This window comes from Cetorhinus maximus, chromosome 13 (genome assembly GCF_964194155.1).
Source record: "Cetorhinus maximus chromosome 13, sCetMax3.hap1.1, whole genome shotgun sequence".
Classification (NCBI taxonomy): domain Eukaryota; kingdom Metazoa; phylum Chordata; class Chondrichthyes; order Lamniformes; family Cetorhinidae; genus Cetorhinus; species Cetorhinus maximus.
In genome coordinates this window covers 52,912,944-52,933,191 of record NC_135891.1, presented here as the reverse complement: position 1 = coordinate 52,933,191, position 20,248 = coordinate 52,912,944, and the positions used below count along the sequence as shown (strand labels likewise).

The window sequence follows — 20,248 nt, the reverse complement described above, 5'->3', positions numbered from 1 at the left end:
ATCATATGCATGGGAGGTCTTGTGGCACAGTGGTAGTGTCTCTACCTCTGGGCCAGAAGATCTGGGTTCAAGTCCCACTTCAGAACTTGATGGCCATGGAAGGTGTGTTCATAACTTGGCTAAATGGGCCTTCCAATACACTTGATGGCAGCTGGTAAGAGCAGGGTAGTTTCACTGCATTACACTGCATGCATTGGTTGCCAATGTCCTCTTTGGGCATGGGGTACCTGAAGGAGGAGGGGGATCATATGCACAAACTGTACAACATATCCTGCTGCAAGTCTACAGTGCCAGCCTTTGCATTGTGGTGGTTATTCCAGTTCATGTTCCTTAAACATTGCAAGGCTCAAGTAAATTTAATCATGTAAATTGAACTATTATCACTGTTTACCAAGTGAGGCTTTTAATAGTGAATAGGTTTCCCCAAAAATGGAACAAGCTTAGTTAGACATGCAATTCTAACAATAGAAAGATGAACTTTCAACCCATGTGATGAGTTCAAATTCTAGCCACAATATATTTGGATTAATCTACGCTCTTTAGATAAATGTGATCAGTTTTTGACCAATTTGATAGCTGCAAGGTCTGTAGGTATAGGTCTGCCCCATACAAGTGCAACTCAAATTATACTGTGGTGCAGAGGGTGACTTTAGATTTGTTTATTTTATTTATTTATGGTGACTAGGCCAGCATTTGTTGCCCATCCCTAATTGCCCTTGAGTTGGTGGTGGTGAGCTGCCATCTTGAACCAACTGCATTCCGTGTGGTGTAGGTGCACCCACAGTGCTGTTAGGGAGGGAGTTCCAGGATTTTGACCCAGCGACAGTGAAAGAATGGCAATATATATCCAATTCAGGATGGTGGGTAGCTTGGAGGGGAACTTCCAGGTTGTGGTGTACCCATGTATCTGTGGCCCCTGTCCCTCTTGGTTGGAGTTGTCGTGTGTTTGGAATGTGCTGCCTAAGGAGCTTTGGTGTATTACTGCAGTGCATCTTCTCGGTGGTGGAGGGAGTTAATGTTTGTGAAAGGGGTGCCAATCAAGCGGGTTGCTTTGTCCTGGATGGTGTCAAGCTTCTTGAGTGTTGTGGGAGCTGCACTCATCCAGGCAAGTGGAGAGTATTCCGTCACACTCTTGACTTGCGCCTTGTAGATGGTGGACAGGCTTTGGGGAGTCAGGGGGTGAGTTACTTGCCACAGGGTTCCTAACCTCTGACCCGCTCTTGCAGTCACAGTATTTATATGGCTAGTCCAGTTCAGTTTCTGGTCAATGGTAACCCACAGGATGTTGATAGTGGGGGATTCAGCAATGGTAATGCCATTGAATGTCAAGGGGAGGTGGTTAGATTCTCTTTTGTTGGGGATGCTCATTGCCTGGCACTTGTGTGGCATGAATGTTACTTGCCACTTGCCAGCCCAGGCCTGGAAATTGTCCAGGTCTTGCTGCATGCACCCCCCATCCCACAAACTGGTTTGAAAAAGAAAGCAAGGTGATCAAAGAAAGCAGTGAGGACATCACCTGACTAGATCAAATGAACAGCCACTTAAACGGTAGAAAGGAAGGAGCAGCTTATACTAACCTGCTGATGGTCCCCAATCAGAATAAGGTGTTGGCAAGCACTGCTGAGCGTTGTTATTAAATGAGCTTCCAGAACCTCAGCTGCTTCTTCTACCACCACAATGCGGGGTTTCAGCTCCTGGAGTACCTTCCGGTATTTAGCTGCACCTATTTGAATCGATAATTCAAATCAATATTTTCAGTCATGATTCATAACTCATGATTTTTATACAAAAGCAAGATACAGCTGTTGCTGAAAGGTTGAAATAAAAACAGAAAATGATAGAAATACTCGACAGGTCTGACAGCATCTGAGGAGAGAGAAACAAGAGTTAACGTTTCAGCTCTGTGATCTTTCATCAGGAATCCAGTTCTGACAGAAGATCATCAACCCGAAGCATTGGACAGGATTTTTGTAGTGAGGTGATAGGAGGAATGGTGGTGGGTGGGCTGGTATTTCTCGCCAGGGGTTGGCATGACAGTTCCCCAGCACAGTGCAGATTTTCATGGAGGTTGGGTGAAGTTCGGAATTACTACCTGACCATGAGTGTGAGATTATCAGTCAGCAGGTGGGCCCCTTGCAGGGGCCGAAACATGGCCGGAATAAGCAGGCGGCCTTCCAGTGGCAGACCTGGTTGGTGGGGGGTAGGTTGGGGGGGTAGGGTGGCGTTTGGGGTAAGCGTTGCGGATGCTTTTAAACCACTAACTCCCCACCTCCCTCCCCCCCCACCCAACACAATTGTGATATGAAAAATGGCCACAGTTGCAGCAGCAGCTCCCCCTCCACAAAGGCAGTCTAGCAGCTGAAGGGACACCTCCATCTTGAGGTGCCTCCTCTCTCTCTTACCTGCAATGATAGATTGCAGCTTTTTCACTGCCGGAGGGCCCCCTATCAGCAGTAACTCGCAAAAATTGTATCGAGTAACTATTCCCAACATAGTGCGACGTTGATCCCGATGTTGGGTTCCCGAACCGAAATGGAAAATCCAACCCACTAACTCTAGTGTCTCTCTCCACAGATGCTGCCAGATCTACCTACTACTTCCAGCATACTTTCTGTTTTTATTTCAAGGCTTTTGTGCTTTCCGGCTCATTTTTCATTTCAATGACTGGGGAAAATGTACTTAAGCCTTGCAATAGACAGCAAATTCGAGATAGTTTTGGGGAATTTGAGCTGCAACAACCACCCCAATTTAAAAGTGGATACTATTGACTTCCAACAGCATCTACTGTGCAATTTGTACATTTGGGCTGTCAACAAAGTGCAATAATGATCTTGGTTTTGCCATCCATTACTCAACTTGTGCTGTAAAATCCAAAGTGAAGATATATTCAAGCGATGGTTTATTCCATCAAATATCAAGTGCCAAATATAGAGCTATGCTAACAATAAGAGGAGGTTAAAAAGTTTGCTAAATGCTCAGACTGTTTACCGCAAACATCGTGTGGAATGGTTCCAACATGTCAGACAGGATTCTCCTCTTCCGGGGAAAATTTCACCCACTCCGACCTCAACGCTGACTCATTTCTCTCTGTTGGGAGGTCATTTGATAGTCATGGTGGGTTCCTGACAGAGTTGCTGCCATCAAGAGGAGGCCCGCCACTGTCTGGTCACAAAATCCAGAAGAGACAGATGGGCATTTAAGGAAGCAGAAGTGACCCGAAAACCTGGGAATTCATGGCCTTGTAGGTCTCAGGAGAGGTTTAAGTCTATAAAAAGTAAGTGGGGGCTATGCTGAAGGGAGCGAAAGCCGCTACAAGGCCCTCTCCATCCACTGGGTGGGCCTAATGACCATTACAGACACTACCACCACCTTCTACATGGTGGTCCCAGGGAAAAATAGTAACTGAGACAGGCACAAGGAAAATCTGCCAGGATTACAATGGGGAAGATGCAGCCAGCAGTGATGTCTGCTTGGGAGAGCACAGTGAAATCCAAGTTGGGCAATAGGAGAGAGGAGTAGGTCTCACTGCTGGATTCTCATTCTCTATCATTTCAGGTGGAATCTTGGAACAGAACATGGCCCTTGGCTCCTTGTCAAGTGCACTAGGAAAGTTGTTTTGTGCAAAATATGTACCTAAATCAGAAATCTCTTTATAAAGAACGGGTTTACATTTCTGTTACATGCAAGTCACAGAAGAAATCTCTTCCTCGCGCCCTCATCCCGCTCCACATGCAGGTTGGTAAAGCTAATTCCTAACCATTTTGATGCTGATGTCACATAATCTGCAATGCATCAGCAGAGATAGTAGATTTAAAAAAAATCAAACCTGTGGTTGTCATCCCAACAACTTTAGCTTCCTTCAGAACCCAGAGGTCTTCTTGCAGCCTCAACTCTGCCAACCTATCAGCTGCTGCTTGGTAGAGCTGCTCATGCTGAATTATCCGTCGCCTTACATCCGTTTGATACATGGACAACCACAACCTGGAATTTTCAAAGGAATTATCATCGCATATAAATATTAGAATGATCACAGGTCTAGAAATATAGAAAACATTATGGGGAAATGTTCTTAAATATTGCAAGCCCAAGATTGCCAGGACTTCATGCTCTGAACTATTAATATTGGCTGGGGATTTGCTTGAACAAATACACCCTCCACCCCACCCCACACTGCCCCCACTACATATGTGCTGGAAATGGATGAAATGAAAGGAAATTCACGTATAGTTCTAGTGTGATTCTATTACTGGCCACTAGAGCCAAGATTTGTCCGGATAGTTTACAGAAATTAGCACTTATCCAATTTGAGGGTGCTTCTCTGCTCAAACCCATATCTTGGGCCGCTCCCGTGCCTGGGATCTCAGTGTCTACCAGACCAGGACAAGAAAAGGTCCATCTCCATTTCCTTTAATGTGACCTTCGCACTCTAGGATGGGTGTTCCCTGGGCGCATGGGGTTAGGAAAATGGGCCCCTATGTTTCAACACACTGGTGGCAGGTTCTAAAATCAGGTACCTCTTGCAGCATCTGAGCAATTACACATGAACGCATGTTGCATCTCAATACATACAAGGTCTTCTAAATTTAAAGGAAGAAAAAATGTCTTTCTAAAAAACCACATAATTAAAACTTATCAATTCCTATCAAATTAACTTGTGGCACTCAAAGTGGTGACAACAATTTCACTAATGAGCAAAGGTCAAGAACATCATGTAGATTTTCTGTGACATATATAATGGATTAGATTTTCCTTCAATATCATGAATTCCAAATTTGAATCTTAAGACCACTCATTAGTAAAATTGCGTGGCTTCGCTGAACTCATTTAAGCAGTTCTCTAGCTGGAAAATCAAACAAAAAAAGTGTTTAAAAAAATAAACTAAAGCATACAGGACCCCAATGGGCTGCAGTGGAGGCACCTGTCTGGATGGTAATGCTCAGAGAAGTGGCAGAGACATCATAGAAAAATCATGGTCTCAAGAACACTGGCATTCAACGACAAAAAGGAGGGCATGTGGAACAGGAAATATTGTGGAAAACTGAAGAGGAATGTGTGGCTCTGACCTGTACAGGCGCCATCTATCTTTGAGAGAAAGCATCCAGATGTTGAAAGTTCCTCTCTCCTCTGCCGCAGTCATAGCGCCGCTCTTCCGCAGTTCTGCCTGTGCTTTCTGTTTCATTTTCTTCCTTTCGCTGCGTTGCACCTGTTTAAAAACAGCAACATTGTGCTAAACATGGGACTGAATGATCACATGAGAAAGATATTTTGAAATATAAGCAGCATTTGGCAATGCAGAGGAGATACTTCATCAATTTTTAAAATAAATATATATGTGATCCAATGCTTCTGCAATAGGCTCTTTTCAAAGTATGGGCTGGTGACAGTGAATCTCATCCAGCCCTCCCTATAAAATCACAAGCAAACTGCCCACAAGTTTTCATTCGCAATGCGGAATTATTTTCCAACTTGCACTGATGGTAGGTAAGGTCCCCCACTGCCATGGGGTACTCAGGAGAATTTGAACTATTGTGTCAACAGCGATTGTTGACGATACCACGGCTCAAAATTTCATGGGCTGAATTATATGGGACGCTTTGGTCCCCGTTCCCCCAGCTGAAAATTTGGGGAGGAGTCGTCCCAAGAAAGAACAGCTGTCCCGCAGACATTTCACAGCCCAGCAGTTAATAGACGGGAGGTGGGATTTACACCCCTCAGGGACAGAAAGTCCCACCTCAGAGAGCTGCCAGCCAGAGGCCTGAGGCTCTCAATGTACTGGTAGCGTCAGTGGGAGCAGTGGCCACTGCCAGTACTGCACTCGGGCAATGAGGAGGGGAGCTGCAATGGATCTTAAGTGTTTGGGGGTTGGTAAAGAGCTTGGGGGTGAAGATTTGAGAGTCCATGGGGAGGGAGCAATGTAGAGGAGTTCCACTTTGGGGGGCCCTCTGATGGCCCCAGGTGTCCAGTTAAAAAGGGATGCCCCCCACCGCCCGCCTTCACTCCCACCACCAGCCACCAACTCAGAGGTTGGGCACTTGGAACTACTTAAATGCAGGCAGCGGCAGAATGAGTTTGTTAAGTGGGAATTAATTGTCCATTTAAGGGTCTCAATTAAATCCAGCCCCATTTTTTGATAGCTTTGTTGAAAGGAGTCTAATTAATGGTGACAGTGGTTCTTTAAAGTTTCAGAACCTCTAGATTTACCTGCCAGCCACCTTCCTCCTGCAGTCCCTGAGGTCCTTGCTTGTTAAGGTTCATTGCTAACAATGTGTTTGCCAGCTCATTGAGATCGGCATCTTGTTTCTTCTTGGTCCTCATTTTAGGCTCATCGTCATCAATCATTCTCTCTCCCTGGATGAGCTCTGCTTCCTCAGAGATTTGAATCAACTCCTCTTCTACATCTTCATCCTCAATTTCTTCCTGTTGGTCATCTTTACAAAAAAAGGTTTAGAACATGAGAAAAAGGAACAGGAGAAGGCCATATGGTCCCTTGAGTATGCTCTGCCATTCAATAAGATTATAGTTGATCTTCTATCTCAAATCCACTTTTCTGCCCGATCCCCATATCCCTTGATTCTCTTAGTGTTAAAAAATCTATCAATCTCCACCCTGAATGTACTCAATGACTGAGCAGCCATAGCTCTCTGGGGTAGAAAATTCCACAGATTCATAACCCTCCGAGTGAAGGAAATTTTCTTCATCTCAGTTTGAATTGACCAATTGCTTATCCTGAAAGCATGGCCCCTGGTTTCCAATCTCTCCAGCCAGGGGAAAGAGTCTTTCAACATGTACCCTGTGACGCCATCTAAGAAATTTATATGATTCAATGAGAACACTTCTCATTCTTCTAAACTGCACAGACTATAGGCCCGTTCTACTCAATCGCTTCTCATAAGACAATCTTTATTGCAGCCCCTTGAAGGCAAATACATCTTTCCTTTGGTAGGGAGGCCAAAGCTGAGCGCTCCAGGTGGGGCCTCATTAATGCCCTCTAATTGCAGCAAGACTTCCCTACTTTAAACTCCATCCTCCTTGCAATAAACGCTGACATACCATTTACTTTCCAGATTATTTAATGTACCTGCATATTAACTTTCTGTGATTAAATGACAAAAAAGAACAACTTGCACTTATATAGCACCTTGAATGTAATAAAACATCCCGAGGCACTTTACGTTTGATGCTGAGTCATATCAAGGATGTGAAAGCACTAGAGATGGTCCAGAAAAGATTTAAGAGAATGGTTCCAGGGGTGGTGAACTTCAGTTTTGTGGATAGAGTGGAGAAGTTGAGGCTGTTGGCCTTGGAGAAAGGAAGGTTGAGAGGAGATTTGATAGAGCTATTCAAAATCATGAAGGGTCTAGACAGAGTAGATAGAGACTGATCCCATTGGCAGAGGGGTCAAGCTCCAGAGGACGCCGATATAAGGTGAATGTTAAACGAGCCTAAGGCAGCTTGAGGAAAATTCTTTTTTCAGTCAGCGAGTCGTTAGGATCTGGAGTGCACTGCCTGGGCGTGTGCTGGAGGCAGATTCAATTGTGACTTTCAAAAGGGATTAGATAATTACTTGAAGAGAAAAATTTGCAGGGCTACAGGGAAAAGGTGGGGGAATTGGACTAGATTGAGTTGCCCTTGCATAAAGCCAGCACAGACATGTGCTATAACCATTCTGTGATTCAATAAGGAGATTTTTGGGCAGGTGATCAAAAGTTTGTTTTAAGGAATGCTTCGAAGAAGGAAAGAGAGGCGAAAAGGTTTAGGGAGGAAATTCTAGGGCTTAGGGCCTAGGCAACTGACGGCACGGCTGCCAATGTTGGAGCGATTAAAAATCGGAAATGCTCAAGAGGCCAGAATTGCTGGAGCACAGAAATCTTGGCAGACTGTAAGGTTGAAGGAGATCACAAAGATAGGGAGGGACAAGGCCAGAGAGGGATTTGAAAACCACAATGAGAATTTTAAAATAGAGAATTTTGAAATAAATGCTTGACCAGGAGCCAATGTAGGTCAGCTAGTACAGGCATGATGAGTGAGCGATGCTTCGCGCGCATTAGGATACAGGCAGCAGAATTTTGAATGATCTCAAGTTTGCAGAGAATAATGAGGAAGGTGGCCAAGAGTGTAGAATAGTCCAGTATAGAGGTAAACAAAGGCACAGTTAAAGTTTTCAGCAGCAAATATGTTGAGGCAAGGTCAGAGTCGGGCAATGTTTTGAAGGTGGAAATAGGCAATCTTAATGGTGGCGAGGATATATGGTTGGAAGCTTATCTCAGGATCAAATGTAACACCAAGGCTATGAACATAATTCATGTACGAGAACATCTAAATCTCTCTTCACACCAACGTTTACTAGTCACTCACTTTTAAAAAATATATTTTATCTTCTATTCTTTCTGCCAAAGTGGATAATTTCACATTCCACTCAATTTGTCCGATTCTTGCCCACTCAAACTGTCCTTTTGCGGCCTCTTTGTGTCCTCCTCACAGCTTATTTTGCCACCTAGTTTTGTATCATCAGCAACCTTGAATACATTACACTTGATCCCCTCAGCTAAGTCATTGATATAGGTTGTAAACAGCTGATCTTTGCAGCATCCCACTAGCCTGCCAACTCAAAAGATGAGCCATTTATTCCTAATCTCTGTTTTCTGTCCATTAACCAATTCTTAATCTAAGATAATATATTACTTACAAACACATGTAATGAGCCCAAATCTTGATGTCAAGAATGAACATAAAACAAATCTGTCAAAATTAGGCAAAGAGGACCCCCGATATCTCTGTGAGGTTCAGCACTATAACTGGGAAAGCAGACCACTGCATTGTCAGAGTGAGCTGAGCAGTTAGCTTGGCCATGGCCAGGAAGAATTGCAGTCTTTCTGATCAGAGGTAGACTTAGACTTCCCACCAAGGAAAGCCACCTCTCTGGGTGCTGCGATGACAGGAAGATCAAATTCTGTGGAGATTTTAGCCATAACACTATAGGGCAACCGGATGCTCCACCCTTATCATTAACCAATCTAGATTTTGAGACTGAGATGGAAATTTGAGGTTTTTATTATAGGGATTTGAGATTTTCTTGAAAATCTCATCGGAAAGAACATCCAATTACGGGGTAGCAGCAAGAATGTACACAGAGTAATTCACCCCAATGAATGACGCATTCTGACAGCCAATTAATGGTGGCAAAGATGACAGTAAGCTTGCAATCCAGATTTTTCTGCCTTTCCAAATTAAGGGGATTATGTTAAGTGGTTAGTAGTACTATCAAAGAGAAAACTGGCAATGGAAGTAATGGAGGGCGATATTATTTGTGGTTTAGTAACAATCCATTAAATAATGAAAAAGAAATTCTGAATATGATATTGGGAGCCTTTACCTGTATTTTCCATGTTCTGGGGATCTGCTCCAAGAATTGCAGCCACACTCATGAAACCAAGACCGAGCCATTCCAAGATTAATGAATGCCTTCCTCCAAGTAAGCCAAAACCACCAAATGCCTACAAAAGCATTAAAATATTCAGTAAAATGGTTAGATGTTCTCCAACACCAACTTCATGCCTGAACACCAAAACTGACACAGCATGCGTCATAAACCCTCAAACAAATATTTAAGACAATTAGTTGTGTCAGGTTTCAATTGTGTTAACACACCCTGGGTATTCATAACAGCAGGTAAAGTACAATCAATCACACTTCAACTTTTAACTGCAACAGTAAAGTCCATCAATTAGCGCACAGGCTCCCCAATGCAGATCTGAAATAATTACAAAAATAAGGTATCCAGTCCGTAAGATAGAGAGGGAACCATAACTCAGTATGTCTGCTCCCGATGCCAACCAGTGATCTCTGCTAGAAGAAGCATACTTAGACATCAAATGAGAAGTGTATCTGGTTTAACTGTGATAGCTCTGATTAAACAACCTGCCAATATTAAAATCCTAGGCTCATCTGAAGAATGTACAATTGTTCAAGACACAAAAGAACTGCTGGCATTTGGAACCATACTTCATCAATGTATTCAAAAGAGGTATGAGAAGGGAGAAAATGATGGTGGGGTGGTGGGGGTTAGAGATATCATGTGTTGCCATACCAGTCCATTCTGCAAGCTGTTCCAATGCATTGCAGAGATGTATTTCTCTAAATACTGCTCATGAAGAACCCCTTGTGTTGTGCACTCCAAGTGCTGTGCTGCTGCACGAATCTTCTGCTCTGATTCCCTCATCTGATTGGTCACCTACATTAATTACAAATTATAATGATTCAGTGAGTTTTGCTAATTCCAGATCATGGGATTTCAGCATCATAATCCAATCTTACTTCAAAATAGGCGCTTCGCAAGTGTTGGGGAAGTTTTCTTCTGAAATCTCTGCTGTTCCTCAGTTCCTTCAGGGTGAATCTTTTCAGTAGTTCACTGTTACTCCTTCCACCCACCCTGACCAGGCCGGTGTGCAAAAATCCATAGATTCCTGAACAAGAAAAAGACACACACATGTTAACTTTGTAATGAAGTTATATGACCTGGACTCTCCTCTTCCTCTCAGAGGAGAGTCAGGGTGAGACTTCCATCCACCACCCTGATGCACTTTTTGGGGTTGGGGCTCCTTCATCATGCAGGCCAGGCTTTCAGTCGGACCTCTGCTAGCAAGGGGCAAGTGCCTACCACAGCCCACCAGGAAATTCTGACAGTGATGCCGTGGAACTGCCAGTGCATTACCTGAAGAATGGGACCTTTTAAAGTCCCCAGGATTAAGAAGGAACTGGCAATTTTTGGGTCTTCACCTGTGCCGAGGCCTTAGAAGATGAAGGGAGGGAAATTAATGTTGAAGTAGAAATGAGGCAGCAAACCACATTACCAAATTTTGCTTCTCATTGTTTTGTGTGCTGGATAATGGAGCAAAATCCAAGCTTATTTCCCCCTGCAGGCATAAACCCAATCGGCGCCCCCAATTGGGGCCTCGGCGCTATTTTACGTGGGCGGGCCTTAATTGGTATGACACGCGCCCGGAAGTGCTGCATTCTTTCACGAAAGAGCGCAGAAATCTCCCTGAGGCACAGAGATGGCTCAGAGAGATTATTTTCAGTTATGAAACATTGCAGAAAGGGTAACAAAAAAGAAAATTTAAGGACATGTCCCCTCATGTGAAACTGTCATATGAGCTGGGACATGTCCATTAATTTTTCAAAAATTTTTATTTTAATTAATAAACCCTTCATGAAACCTCATCCCGCCTGTGAATGAGGTTTTATGAAAAATGCGAAGGCCGCCTGGGCTCTTCACCTGTCCGCCAACCTTAAGGTTGGACAGGCAGCATTCTTAACAACTTTAATTACTTTCTTAATGGCCTTAATAGGCCTTTGACAGTTCGGCGGACGTGCAGCCGAGTCAGCTGTGCGCCTGCCAAACTGACAATCTAAATGACGTGCGGTGACTTCGGAACGCACGCCCGGCACCACGTGCGTCATTTTACGCATTGGCGAGCAGGCCCTGCCCCTGCTTGCCGACCCGAAAATTCTTCCCTATATTTCTTCACTCTGTGTTATCACTTCATTAAATTTAAGTTTGTTATCATACTGTGTTTAGTTTTCCTGTCACTATTTTCAAAATTAATAAGGGCAGATATCACGAATCTTAGGTCTAATCCAGATATTCACTTGGGTTCAGCAACAAAGCCCACTTTTGCAAGTCATTTGTGTTCAACAGTGTTCAATTGCACTCATTTGACATCATAAGCAATCATTTAGCCATTTAGGGAAGAGAGAGTTTGGAGACTGGAGTGAGGTGAGAGGGGTGGCGGGGGGTGGGGGGGGTGGAGAAGAGAGTTTGGAAACTGGGAGGGGGGGAGAGAGAGAGTTTGGAGTCTGGAGACAGAGAGATGGGGGAGAGAGTTTGGAGACTGGAGGGAGAGAGTGGGGAGAGAGAGCTTAGACACTGAGACTGCAAGAGTGTTGGGGAGAAAGAGTTTGGACCCTGAGACTTTTGGGGGAGGGAGAACTTAGACCTTCAGATTGGGGGTCGGGGGAGAATTTAGTCCCTGAGATTGGAGGGCTTAGACCCTGAGACTGCAAGGGTGGTGGGGAGAAAGAGTTTGGACCCTGAGACTTTTGGGGGAGGGAGAATTTAGACCGAGATTGGGGGTAGGGGGAGAATTTAGACCCTGAGACTGGAGGGGGAGAGAAAGAGAGAGAAAGAGAGAGAGAGAGAGAGAGAGTTTAGACCCTGATATGTTGGCGGGGTTTGGGGGTGGGGGCAAAGATTTTAGACCCCAGGAATAGGAGAGGGGAAGAGTTCCAATCCTGACACTAGGCGGGGAGAGTTTAGATGCTGAGACTTGGTTGGGAAGAGCTTAGACCCTGAATCTGGGGGGCTGGGAGGAGTGGGGCTGTGCGGGGGAGATGGAGGGAAAGTTTATAGTGTGAGACTGGGGGCAGGAGGAAAAGAGGGTTTAGACCCTGAAACTGGGTGGGGGTGTGAAGAGAGTTTAGACTCTGAGACTTAGCGGGTGGGTGGGTGGAAAGTATAGACCCTAAAATTAAATTGAATTAAGAACGAATGGGGATCTGGTGCTCTTAAGCATGTACTGTATGGTGGAAAGATTTTTTTGGTCTAAATGAAAAAAACGGAATAAATTCAGATATTATTTAAGTAATTAATTTCCTTGCATTTTCAATACAGAGCGCATTTGATATTTTTGAGTGCATTGGATAACTTTGAGCACATTCAATGCCTTTGAGTGTCTTTTGCCATTTGATCGCATTTGATGTCAAAGATGGCAGAACACTACTGATCTGTGATGAAACTCATTCCAAATTAGAACATTTGATGTCAAATGATCGCTGATCATTTTTGAGTGCATTAAATGCTAAAATTATGTCAAATTTTTGGGGTAGAGCAGGTTCTTCACAATCTGGAATTTATCAAAACTGTATTATATCAGGTTAAATGGCAGCCTGAGCTGGGGATATAAAAATGAGACCCCCTTGTCACACAAACTGTAAATCATAAAGCTTAGTTATACTTCTACAACCTTCAGGAAGGTGGACTGATTAACACCTTATTCAGATGAGGCCAGGTATAAATCGTTAAGTTGCTTTATTTTACAGTCAGCAACTGAAGGCACAACCCCTGAAAGGGAATCTCACACTTCTTTAGCTTAATTTCAATCCCTCCTAAAACAGAAAGAATATTAAATACACCATACTGTTCTTACTAGTGCACTAAGCCATCTTTTCTTATCAGTTGATGACAGAAAGTTGAGGGTTGACTTGTCCTTGCAGCAGTTGGTCAGTAGAGCTGCCAAATAAAATCAGTCACTGCCCCCAAGTAAAGATTTCTAGGAACAATTCCTTCCTGTTTTCAGAATGAAACATGTCATCTCAACACAATCTTGTTGGATTCCTGCTGTCTGATATCAAGACAGGTAATGTTGTACAGATCAGCCTAACTGGTTCGGCTTCAATCCACAACTCTGCTCTTAACTCTGGCTACAAGGTGGATTTTAAAAACTTTTGTAACCTCACTTCAACTTAAAAGTATCACATCAATATAAACAGCACTGAAATGGCCTTTGTCAGAAATGACAGCCTGTGTGGCTATGACTGTGGTAGACTACCCTGCCTATATTTCTTCACTCGTCTGGAGCCTTTCATCTGCCTCTAATGCCTCTCCTCCATCATCTAGCTGGGTGAGACTTTTTCAACTAGTTACATCCCTTTTTTAATCCAGTCACAACCTGAGAATCACCTGCATTGGCTTCCCTTCCTCTGGAGTTCCCCAAAGACCTAACTCTGACCCCTTCTATTTCTTCTCCACATGCTGCCTCTTCGCGACATCAACTGAAAACAGTATCAGGTTCCACGTACATGCTGACGATACCCAGCCCTATCTCGCCACCATCTCCACTATCTCTGATTTGTCATGCTCTTTGTCACACATCCAATTCTGAATGAGCAGAATTTTTAAAAATTAAATGCCGGAAGGCATTGCCAAATGCTGCATTACCTATCCACCGATTCTATCCCACCCCCCTGGTCACTGTCTGAGGCTGTGCAGACCTTTTGGAACTTTGTGTCATACTTGGCCCCAAAATGAAATTCTGGCTGCATATTTGTGTCATCACCAAGACCACCTACTTCCACTGGTGTAACATTGCCCGAATCCTTACCTACATCAGCTCATCCAAAGTTCCCATACATGCCTTTGTTACCAACTAGACTTGACAATTTCAACACATTCCTGTCCAGTTTCCCTTCTTATACCCTCTATAAACTTGAACTCATCACAAACTCTGCCACCCATATCCTAACTTGCACCGTCCCATTCATCCACACCTGTCTGCTCACTATTGGCTCCTGGTCTGGCAATGCCTTAATTTTAAAATCCTCATCCTTGTTTTCAAATCCCTCCATGCCCTCCCTCCTCCCTATCTCTTTAACCTTCTCCAGTCCGAACACTCCAAGATGTCTGCACTTAATCAATTCTTGTCTCTTGTGAATCCCTGATTTTTTTCAGTGCGGTATTGGCATCTGTGCCTTCAGTTGTTTGGACCCTAAGCTCTGGTCAGCCCTCCTTAAACCTTTCTGCTTCTCTAACTCTCTCCTCCTTTAAGCCTACCTCAGTCCTAATGCCTCCCTGTGTAGTTTGACGTCAAATTTTGTTTGGTAACGCTCCTGTGGAGTGTCATGGGTCATTTCACTTTGTTAAAGATGCTAGATCAATGCAAGTTGTTTTTGTTATGCCTCAATCTATATGGCAAGGGAAAATCATGGAACATCTCGAAATACGAGACAGAAAACTGGATAATTACTGGCAACCTCCAAGTCCCACTGCAGAAAAGGTGATGCATGCAAAAGTGAAGAGTATCACAGTAGAATAAAGATGAAATGGGAGTTCCCAAGGCTCCTGCTTTGGACAGGAGTGTACCAGAATGGGAGATTTGTCTCCCGAGTGCTATTGCTATTGACTCAGGAGAAGTGGTCCAGGTTTATGTCTGTGCAGTACCCTGCTGTGGTCGCTTGCAAGCAAACTACATTGTCTATGCTCTGCTGCACTCTACCACCTGCACCTCCCCCCCCCCCCCGACTGCTTATTCAGAGTCACTACTTCATTGCCGGTTAGTGAGGATGATGGCATCGAAGTCAACAAAAATTGCCTGGAAACTCTGCAAGTCCATAAAGCAGAACAGGGGTGGGGAGAGGGACAGAGAGGGACAGAAGAGAGAGAGAAAAACATAGGACAGAATGTTAATAATTGAGTTGGGGTCCCGACAGCAGCTGGAAATGCATTGCAGCAATACGCACAGCTGGCCAGCGGGACTTCCCTCCTCCATTTTACCAGCAGCAGCTCATTAATAAGCTGCCACCAGGGTTGATGTCCTATGCAGGATGGCCACCCAACCCCGAGAGCTGCTGGATCAATCAAAGGGCCAGCAGCTCAGCAGCACTACCAGGAGTGGTGGCCACTACTGAAGTGTGCAGGGGCCCTGCAGCAATCACAAGGCCCAATACCACTTATATTTTAATAACATTTGAAGTGATGGAAGGGAAACCCCTCTGAGTAAATCGCTAGGGCCACTGCATTCCCTGCCTGTAGCCCCCTACTTGATTTAAAATCTCTTTCTTCCCAAGCTGCCGCTGACAGGATGACTGCATTCAGCTGGCAGCCTCCCCACCCGGTTTGGTAAAATGGCCCTTAATAGCGCCTTTGCATATTGAAATTGGATTCCCACCTCCTTGTGGTGGGAAGCCTGTCCAAAGCCCTTCCCGCCATCAGTAAAATTCTCTCATGCTGGGGGGGTAGGGGAGCCAATCCACCAGGGTGCCCCAAGATTTTACCAGCTCACCCTACCCGCCTCATATGGGCCTGTAAAATTCCCCCCAAAAACTGGGGAGAAATGCATAAACTTAGGTGTTGCTGTGTGTGGTGGGGGGGAAGAGAGAGAAAAAGAGAGAGAGAGTATATAATGGGTGGGGGGGGTGAAGGGGAGAGAGAGAGAGAGAGAGGAAAAGAGAGCGAGAGAGAGCATATAATGGGTGGGGGGTGGGTGAAGGGGAGAGAGAGAGAGAGAGAGATACAACTGGCTGAGGGAGAGTCCCTGTCAGCCTGTGTCATGTTCTGTTGTATAATTTGTTTTGTTCTGAGGGTTGTGAAGCCTTGGTGCTTCCCCCTGAGGGCTCAGCCTTATCCCCCTCGAGCTGGGCTTCAGTAGTGGAGATGAAGGAGATCAGTGAATTAAAAAAGGCTTCATTATGGTTTTATTATTTTATAACTTGCTGTATATTGTAAAAAGTCATAAAATTGTGGCAAAATTTTAGTTATGTTACTTATATCGATGATTATGTTGAAGCAATGGTATTTATTTATTGTTTCCCATTTCAGTCGAGACTGTAGAAACGTCATAGAAGTAGTTTTCATTTATACATTACATATTCTTCATCTATTATTTTGTGTATTTGATTCATACATTATGTTATTCATTGCACTATAGAACAAAAAGTCAAATACTTTGTTAAGGGCTAGGTGTATTTCGACGCACAACTAAGATAAATGCAATAACATTTGCAAACAGTGGCAAATTCCACGTCATCAAAAGTCCAGGAATACAAGCCAGAGTTGGCAACCCTATGAAACTAAGTAATTTGCAGAGTATTTTTACTGGGAAAGTTATATTTACATAGGTCAGGATATTGGGGCCCGCTCCCCGACACGTAAAATGATGCGGGATGAGATCGGGTGGAGCTCCCGATGTCACCCCGCATCATTTCAATTTTCAGGTCGGCGGGGACGCAGCCGAATCAGCTGTGCGCCTGCCGACCTGTCAACGGCCTATTGAGGCCATTTAAAAACTAATTCAAGTAATTCATGGACCTATCCAACCTTAAGGTTGGCGGGCAGGCCGGGAGCCCTGGCGGGCTTCAGAAAATCCATGGGCGGGATGAGATTTCATGAGGGTTTTCAAAAATTTAATAAAAGTTTGATTAAAAGTGATGGACATGTCCCAACTCATGTGACAGTGTCACATGAGGGGACATGTCAGGGAAATTTTATTTTTGTACCTTGATCATTTTTACATTTGGCACCGATCTCCCTGAGGCAGCACTTAGCCTCAGGGAGATGAACGCGCTCTTTCATGTGCAGGCGCGAAAGAGCGCACTCCCGGCTGAAGGAATCCTCCCCCCACCACCCGCACAGGGAGCACATCGTGCTTCCTGGCGGACGTCACGCCGGGTGGGACTTAATTGGCCCGCCCACGTAAAATGGCGGCTCCCCCCCAATTGGGGACACCGATCGGAGGCGCGCCTGCACGTGCCCACTACTGCACTTCCCCCCACCGATGGGGGGGAAATTCTTCCCATAAATAATTCCCTTGACGATTACTGGATTTTCTAAATACTAGAATCTTATCAGAAACTCAAATAATGTGCTTATAATTTAAAAGGATTTGTAGATAAGGACACCCCATTATAAATTACCCTAAATTATATACATTCTTGACAGAAAGAGTCAGGATTACAGGAATCCAAGTATCTCTATGTAATCATAAATTATTATAGCAAGGTGTGGAAAATATTTGATAAATTAGTACCGCTGACATAGAGTTGGGAGTGCGTTCCAGAGATTTACCCCCTCAAAAGGGGAAATAGGCTGACAGCACACACTGTCTAGGTGTAGAGAAGGTAATTGGTCACTGAACTAGTTACTGGATGATGCTCGTACCCATGGAACCTTACTTAAGAATAAGTTATTACCTTTAGGGAGGACATAAAATCAGGCAAGAAAAGTTTCTCTGGGTGAATGGTCAAAGAAAGAACTTGAATTTATTAAAAAGGTTTACATGTCTTCAAGATGTCTCAATGCTCATTATAGGCTACGGGCAAATTTTCCACCTCGGAGACTAGGTATGGTGGTGTGCAGGATTAGTAGCAAGTTTCTGCTTGAAACAGGATGAGTGGCCCGATCTTCTGCTTGAAACCTCATTAATTATACAGAGGCGAGCTGCTTGCTAAATCATGTGGTGGAGGGGCACTGATTTGTTAGCCCACCGTCACCTCATGGGGTCGAAGTTCCTGGTGTCATATTTAAACGCCACCCAAACACACACATCACTCTCTGCAGCCCAGCTATGTGGCCAGAAGTTCCAGGGATGGCCCCAAGGAACAAGAAGAGTGTGCCATGGCTCCCTGGAAGCTTTAATTCGAGGTTCCCACCAGCACTGGGAGGTTCTTTTTCCAGGAATAGATCCAGGAGGTCCACCAACCTCACCTTGTTGGCCTGGGAGGCGGTCGTGAAGGAGGTCAGCTCTACAGAGAAATGCCATCCAGTGCAGGAAGAGGACAAATGATCTATCTAATCCTGATCACCAGGGTAAGTCAACCTCACACTTTCAACATGGCATTCTGCACTCAAAGCATCACACAGCTCAGGGGTCTCCCACAATATTAGTAGGGGAGATATAAGCATTGAAAGCCTATTCACCAGCATCTCGTCTATCATCCTGCACAAACAGCACCTTCAGCCCTTAATAGAAGGGTGGGGGGAGGTGGTGGGGGTGTGTGTGTGTGGGGGCGGGGGTACAGAGGTGGGGCTCAGCACACACAGCGGGCATGCATGCTTCCCCGACTCTGCTCCATCCCTTCTCATCAAATCCCATCCATTTGTCTTCATGCAGGCCAAGCTTGCTCACAACAAAAAGGAGAGATCCCAGACTGGAGGAGGTACGGCCAACATTCAAGAGCTCTCCAAATTCGAGGAGAATGCCACTGAGTTGGCAGGGGTGAACAGAAATCATTCCTGTGGTGAAGGAGATATCGGCCTCTCCCAGCAAGGCAGTATGGATGAGCCCTCCATGAGATGATCACATCCTGACATTCTCAGTGAGTGACACGCAATGTTGCATTCAGCCTGTTCATTAACTAAATCTATCTTCTCTCTCTTACAAACAGCATCAGGTCCAGACAGAGCAGCACAGGCGACATAAGTCCCAGCTCCCATGCCACCTCAGAGGAGGATGATGAGGAGCCATCTGAAGAAGACCCATAACAACATTCACCTGCACTCTCCACCAGCACAGAGACACACACCTCAGTGTATCATAGTTCTGGATTAGGCTCATGGTCACATTCTGGAGAACACCTCACTGACACATCTCCACAGCAGTTGGAGGCAGCGACAGCCCAGGTTCCCGGCACTCGGAGGACTGCTGGAGAACAAGCACCCACTGAGTCCGAGTCAGATGATGAAACTCTGGAAACGGCCATCGCTAACATGCTGGAGATGCAAAGGCTGGCGGCGAAGCATGAAGCAGAGTTGCGAGAGGCAGTCAACAGACAAGAGCGAAGGATGGAGGAGTCCACCCAGGCTCTGTCTGATATGTGAGTTCTTTGGGGGTGGCAGCCGCCTTGGAGACCTTAGTCCAACAGATTTACTGCATTTTCACTCAGACTTGCACTCCATCGCTATAGACATAGGTGGGATCCATCAGTGGTGTGGTGCGAGGGGGGCTGAGCACCTCAACCCCTCTACGGGTGTCCCTTCTCCTCAAGGAAGTCAGGCAGGTGCCCTTGGGCACCCACAGGGAGGTGGACAATCAGCTGGACACCCTAGGACCATCCCCTCAGGTGACTCCACGAGAGTTCAGCTGATCCCAATCCCCTCTGCCTATGACTCCATCACCTCCAGCTGCACAGGCCGAGGAGGATGCATCTGCCCCACAGCAGGAGATATAAAGCATGCCGGGGCCCTCCAGAGGACACCCACCAAAGTCATCAAAGATAACAGGGCATAGCAGTCAGTAGGCTGCCTTCACCTCTGCTGCGGATGTCGAGGATCCACCAAGACGTGGCAGTAGGGTTAGAAAAATTAAGAAACCTTGATATCACTTTTAGGTCACGAGTGTTCACTCACTGTATATAACAAGCACCTTTGTAAATACATTTACTGTTCATGACAATGGTCTCATCGTTTGAATGCGTCATGCATATGCATCAATGTGGCCTCTTATTGCGAAGGTGAGCCAAACTCCCACTCAGCGATTGACTCCCTTTGTGATCCTTACATTCATGTGATGTCTAGCTGACTATTAGTTACTCACTCCATAATGCCAGGGAGATGAAAGTGAAAGTGACTGCAAGTGGCGTTAGGAAGTGATATTCATTAAAAGACACCATGGTAGTATGCATGCTCAGTTGCATTGCAGGGTTACCACTCATGTTGTCTCATCATCAAATAGCTGTCTTCATTGTTTGTGCCAAAGCA

At 45.1% G+C, this 20,248-nt stretch overlaps 1 protein-coding gene across 6 annotated transcripts in view; it reads right to left on the bottom strand.

Moving 5' to 3' along the window:
• Positions 1-20,248, bottom strand: part of znfx1 (zinc finger, NFX1-type containing 1) — a 56,202-nt gene that overhangs the window by 8,910 nt on the left and 27,044 nt on the right. For all 6 annotated transcript variants that reach the window (XM_078555381.1, XM_078555378.1, XM_078555379.1 and 3 more), the window contains 7 exons: positions 10,315-10,463; positions 10,088-10,231; positions 9,374-9,494; positions 6,202-6,428; positions 5,064-5,203; positions 3,827-3,981; positions 1,578-1,723 (listed from right to left, as the gene is read on the bottom strand). In XM_078555381.1, the coding sequence (XP_078411507.1) occupies positions 1,578-1,723; positions 3,827-3,981; positions 5,064-5,203; positions 6,202-6,428; positions 9,374-9,494; positions 10,088-10,231; positions 10,315-10,463 (1,082 nt within the window). The remainder of the gene's footprint in view (positions 1-1,577; positions 1,724-3,826; positions 3,982-5,063; positions 5,204-6,201; positions 6,429-9,373; positions 9,495-10,087; positions 10,232-10,314; positions 10,464-20,248) is intronic.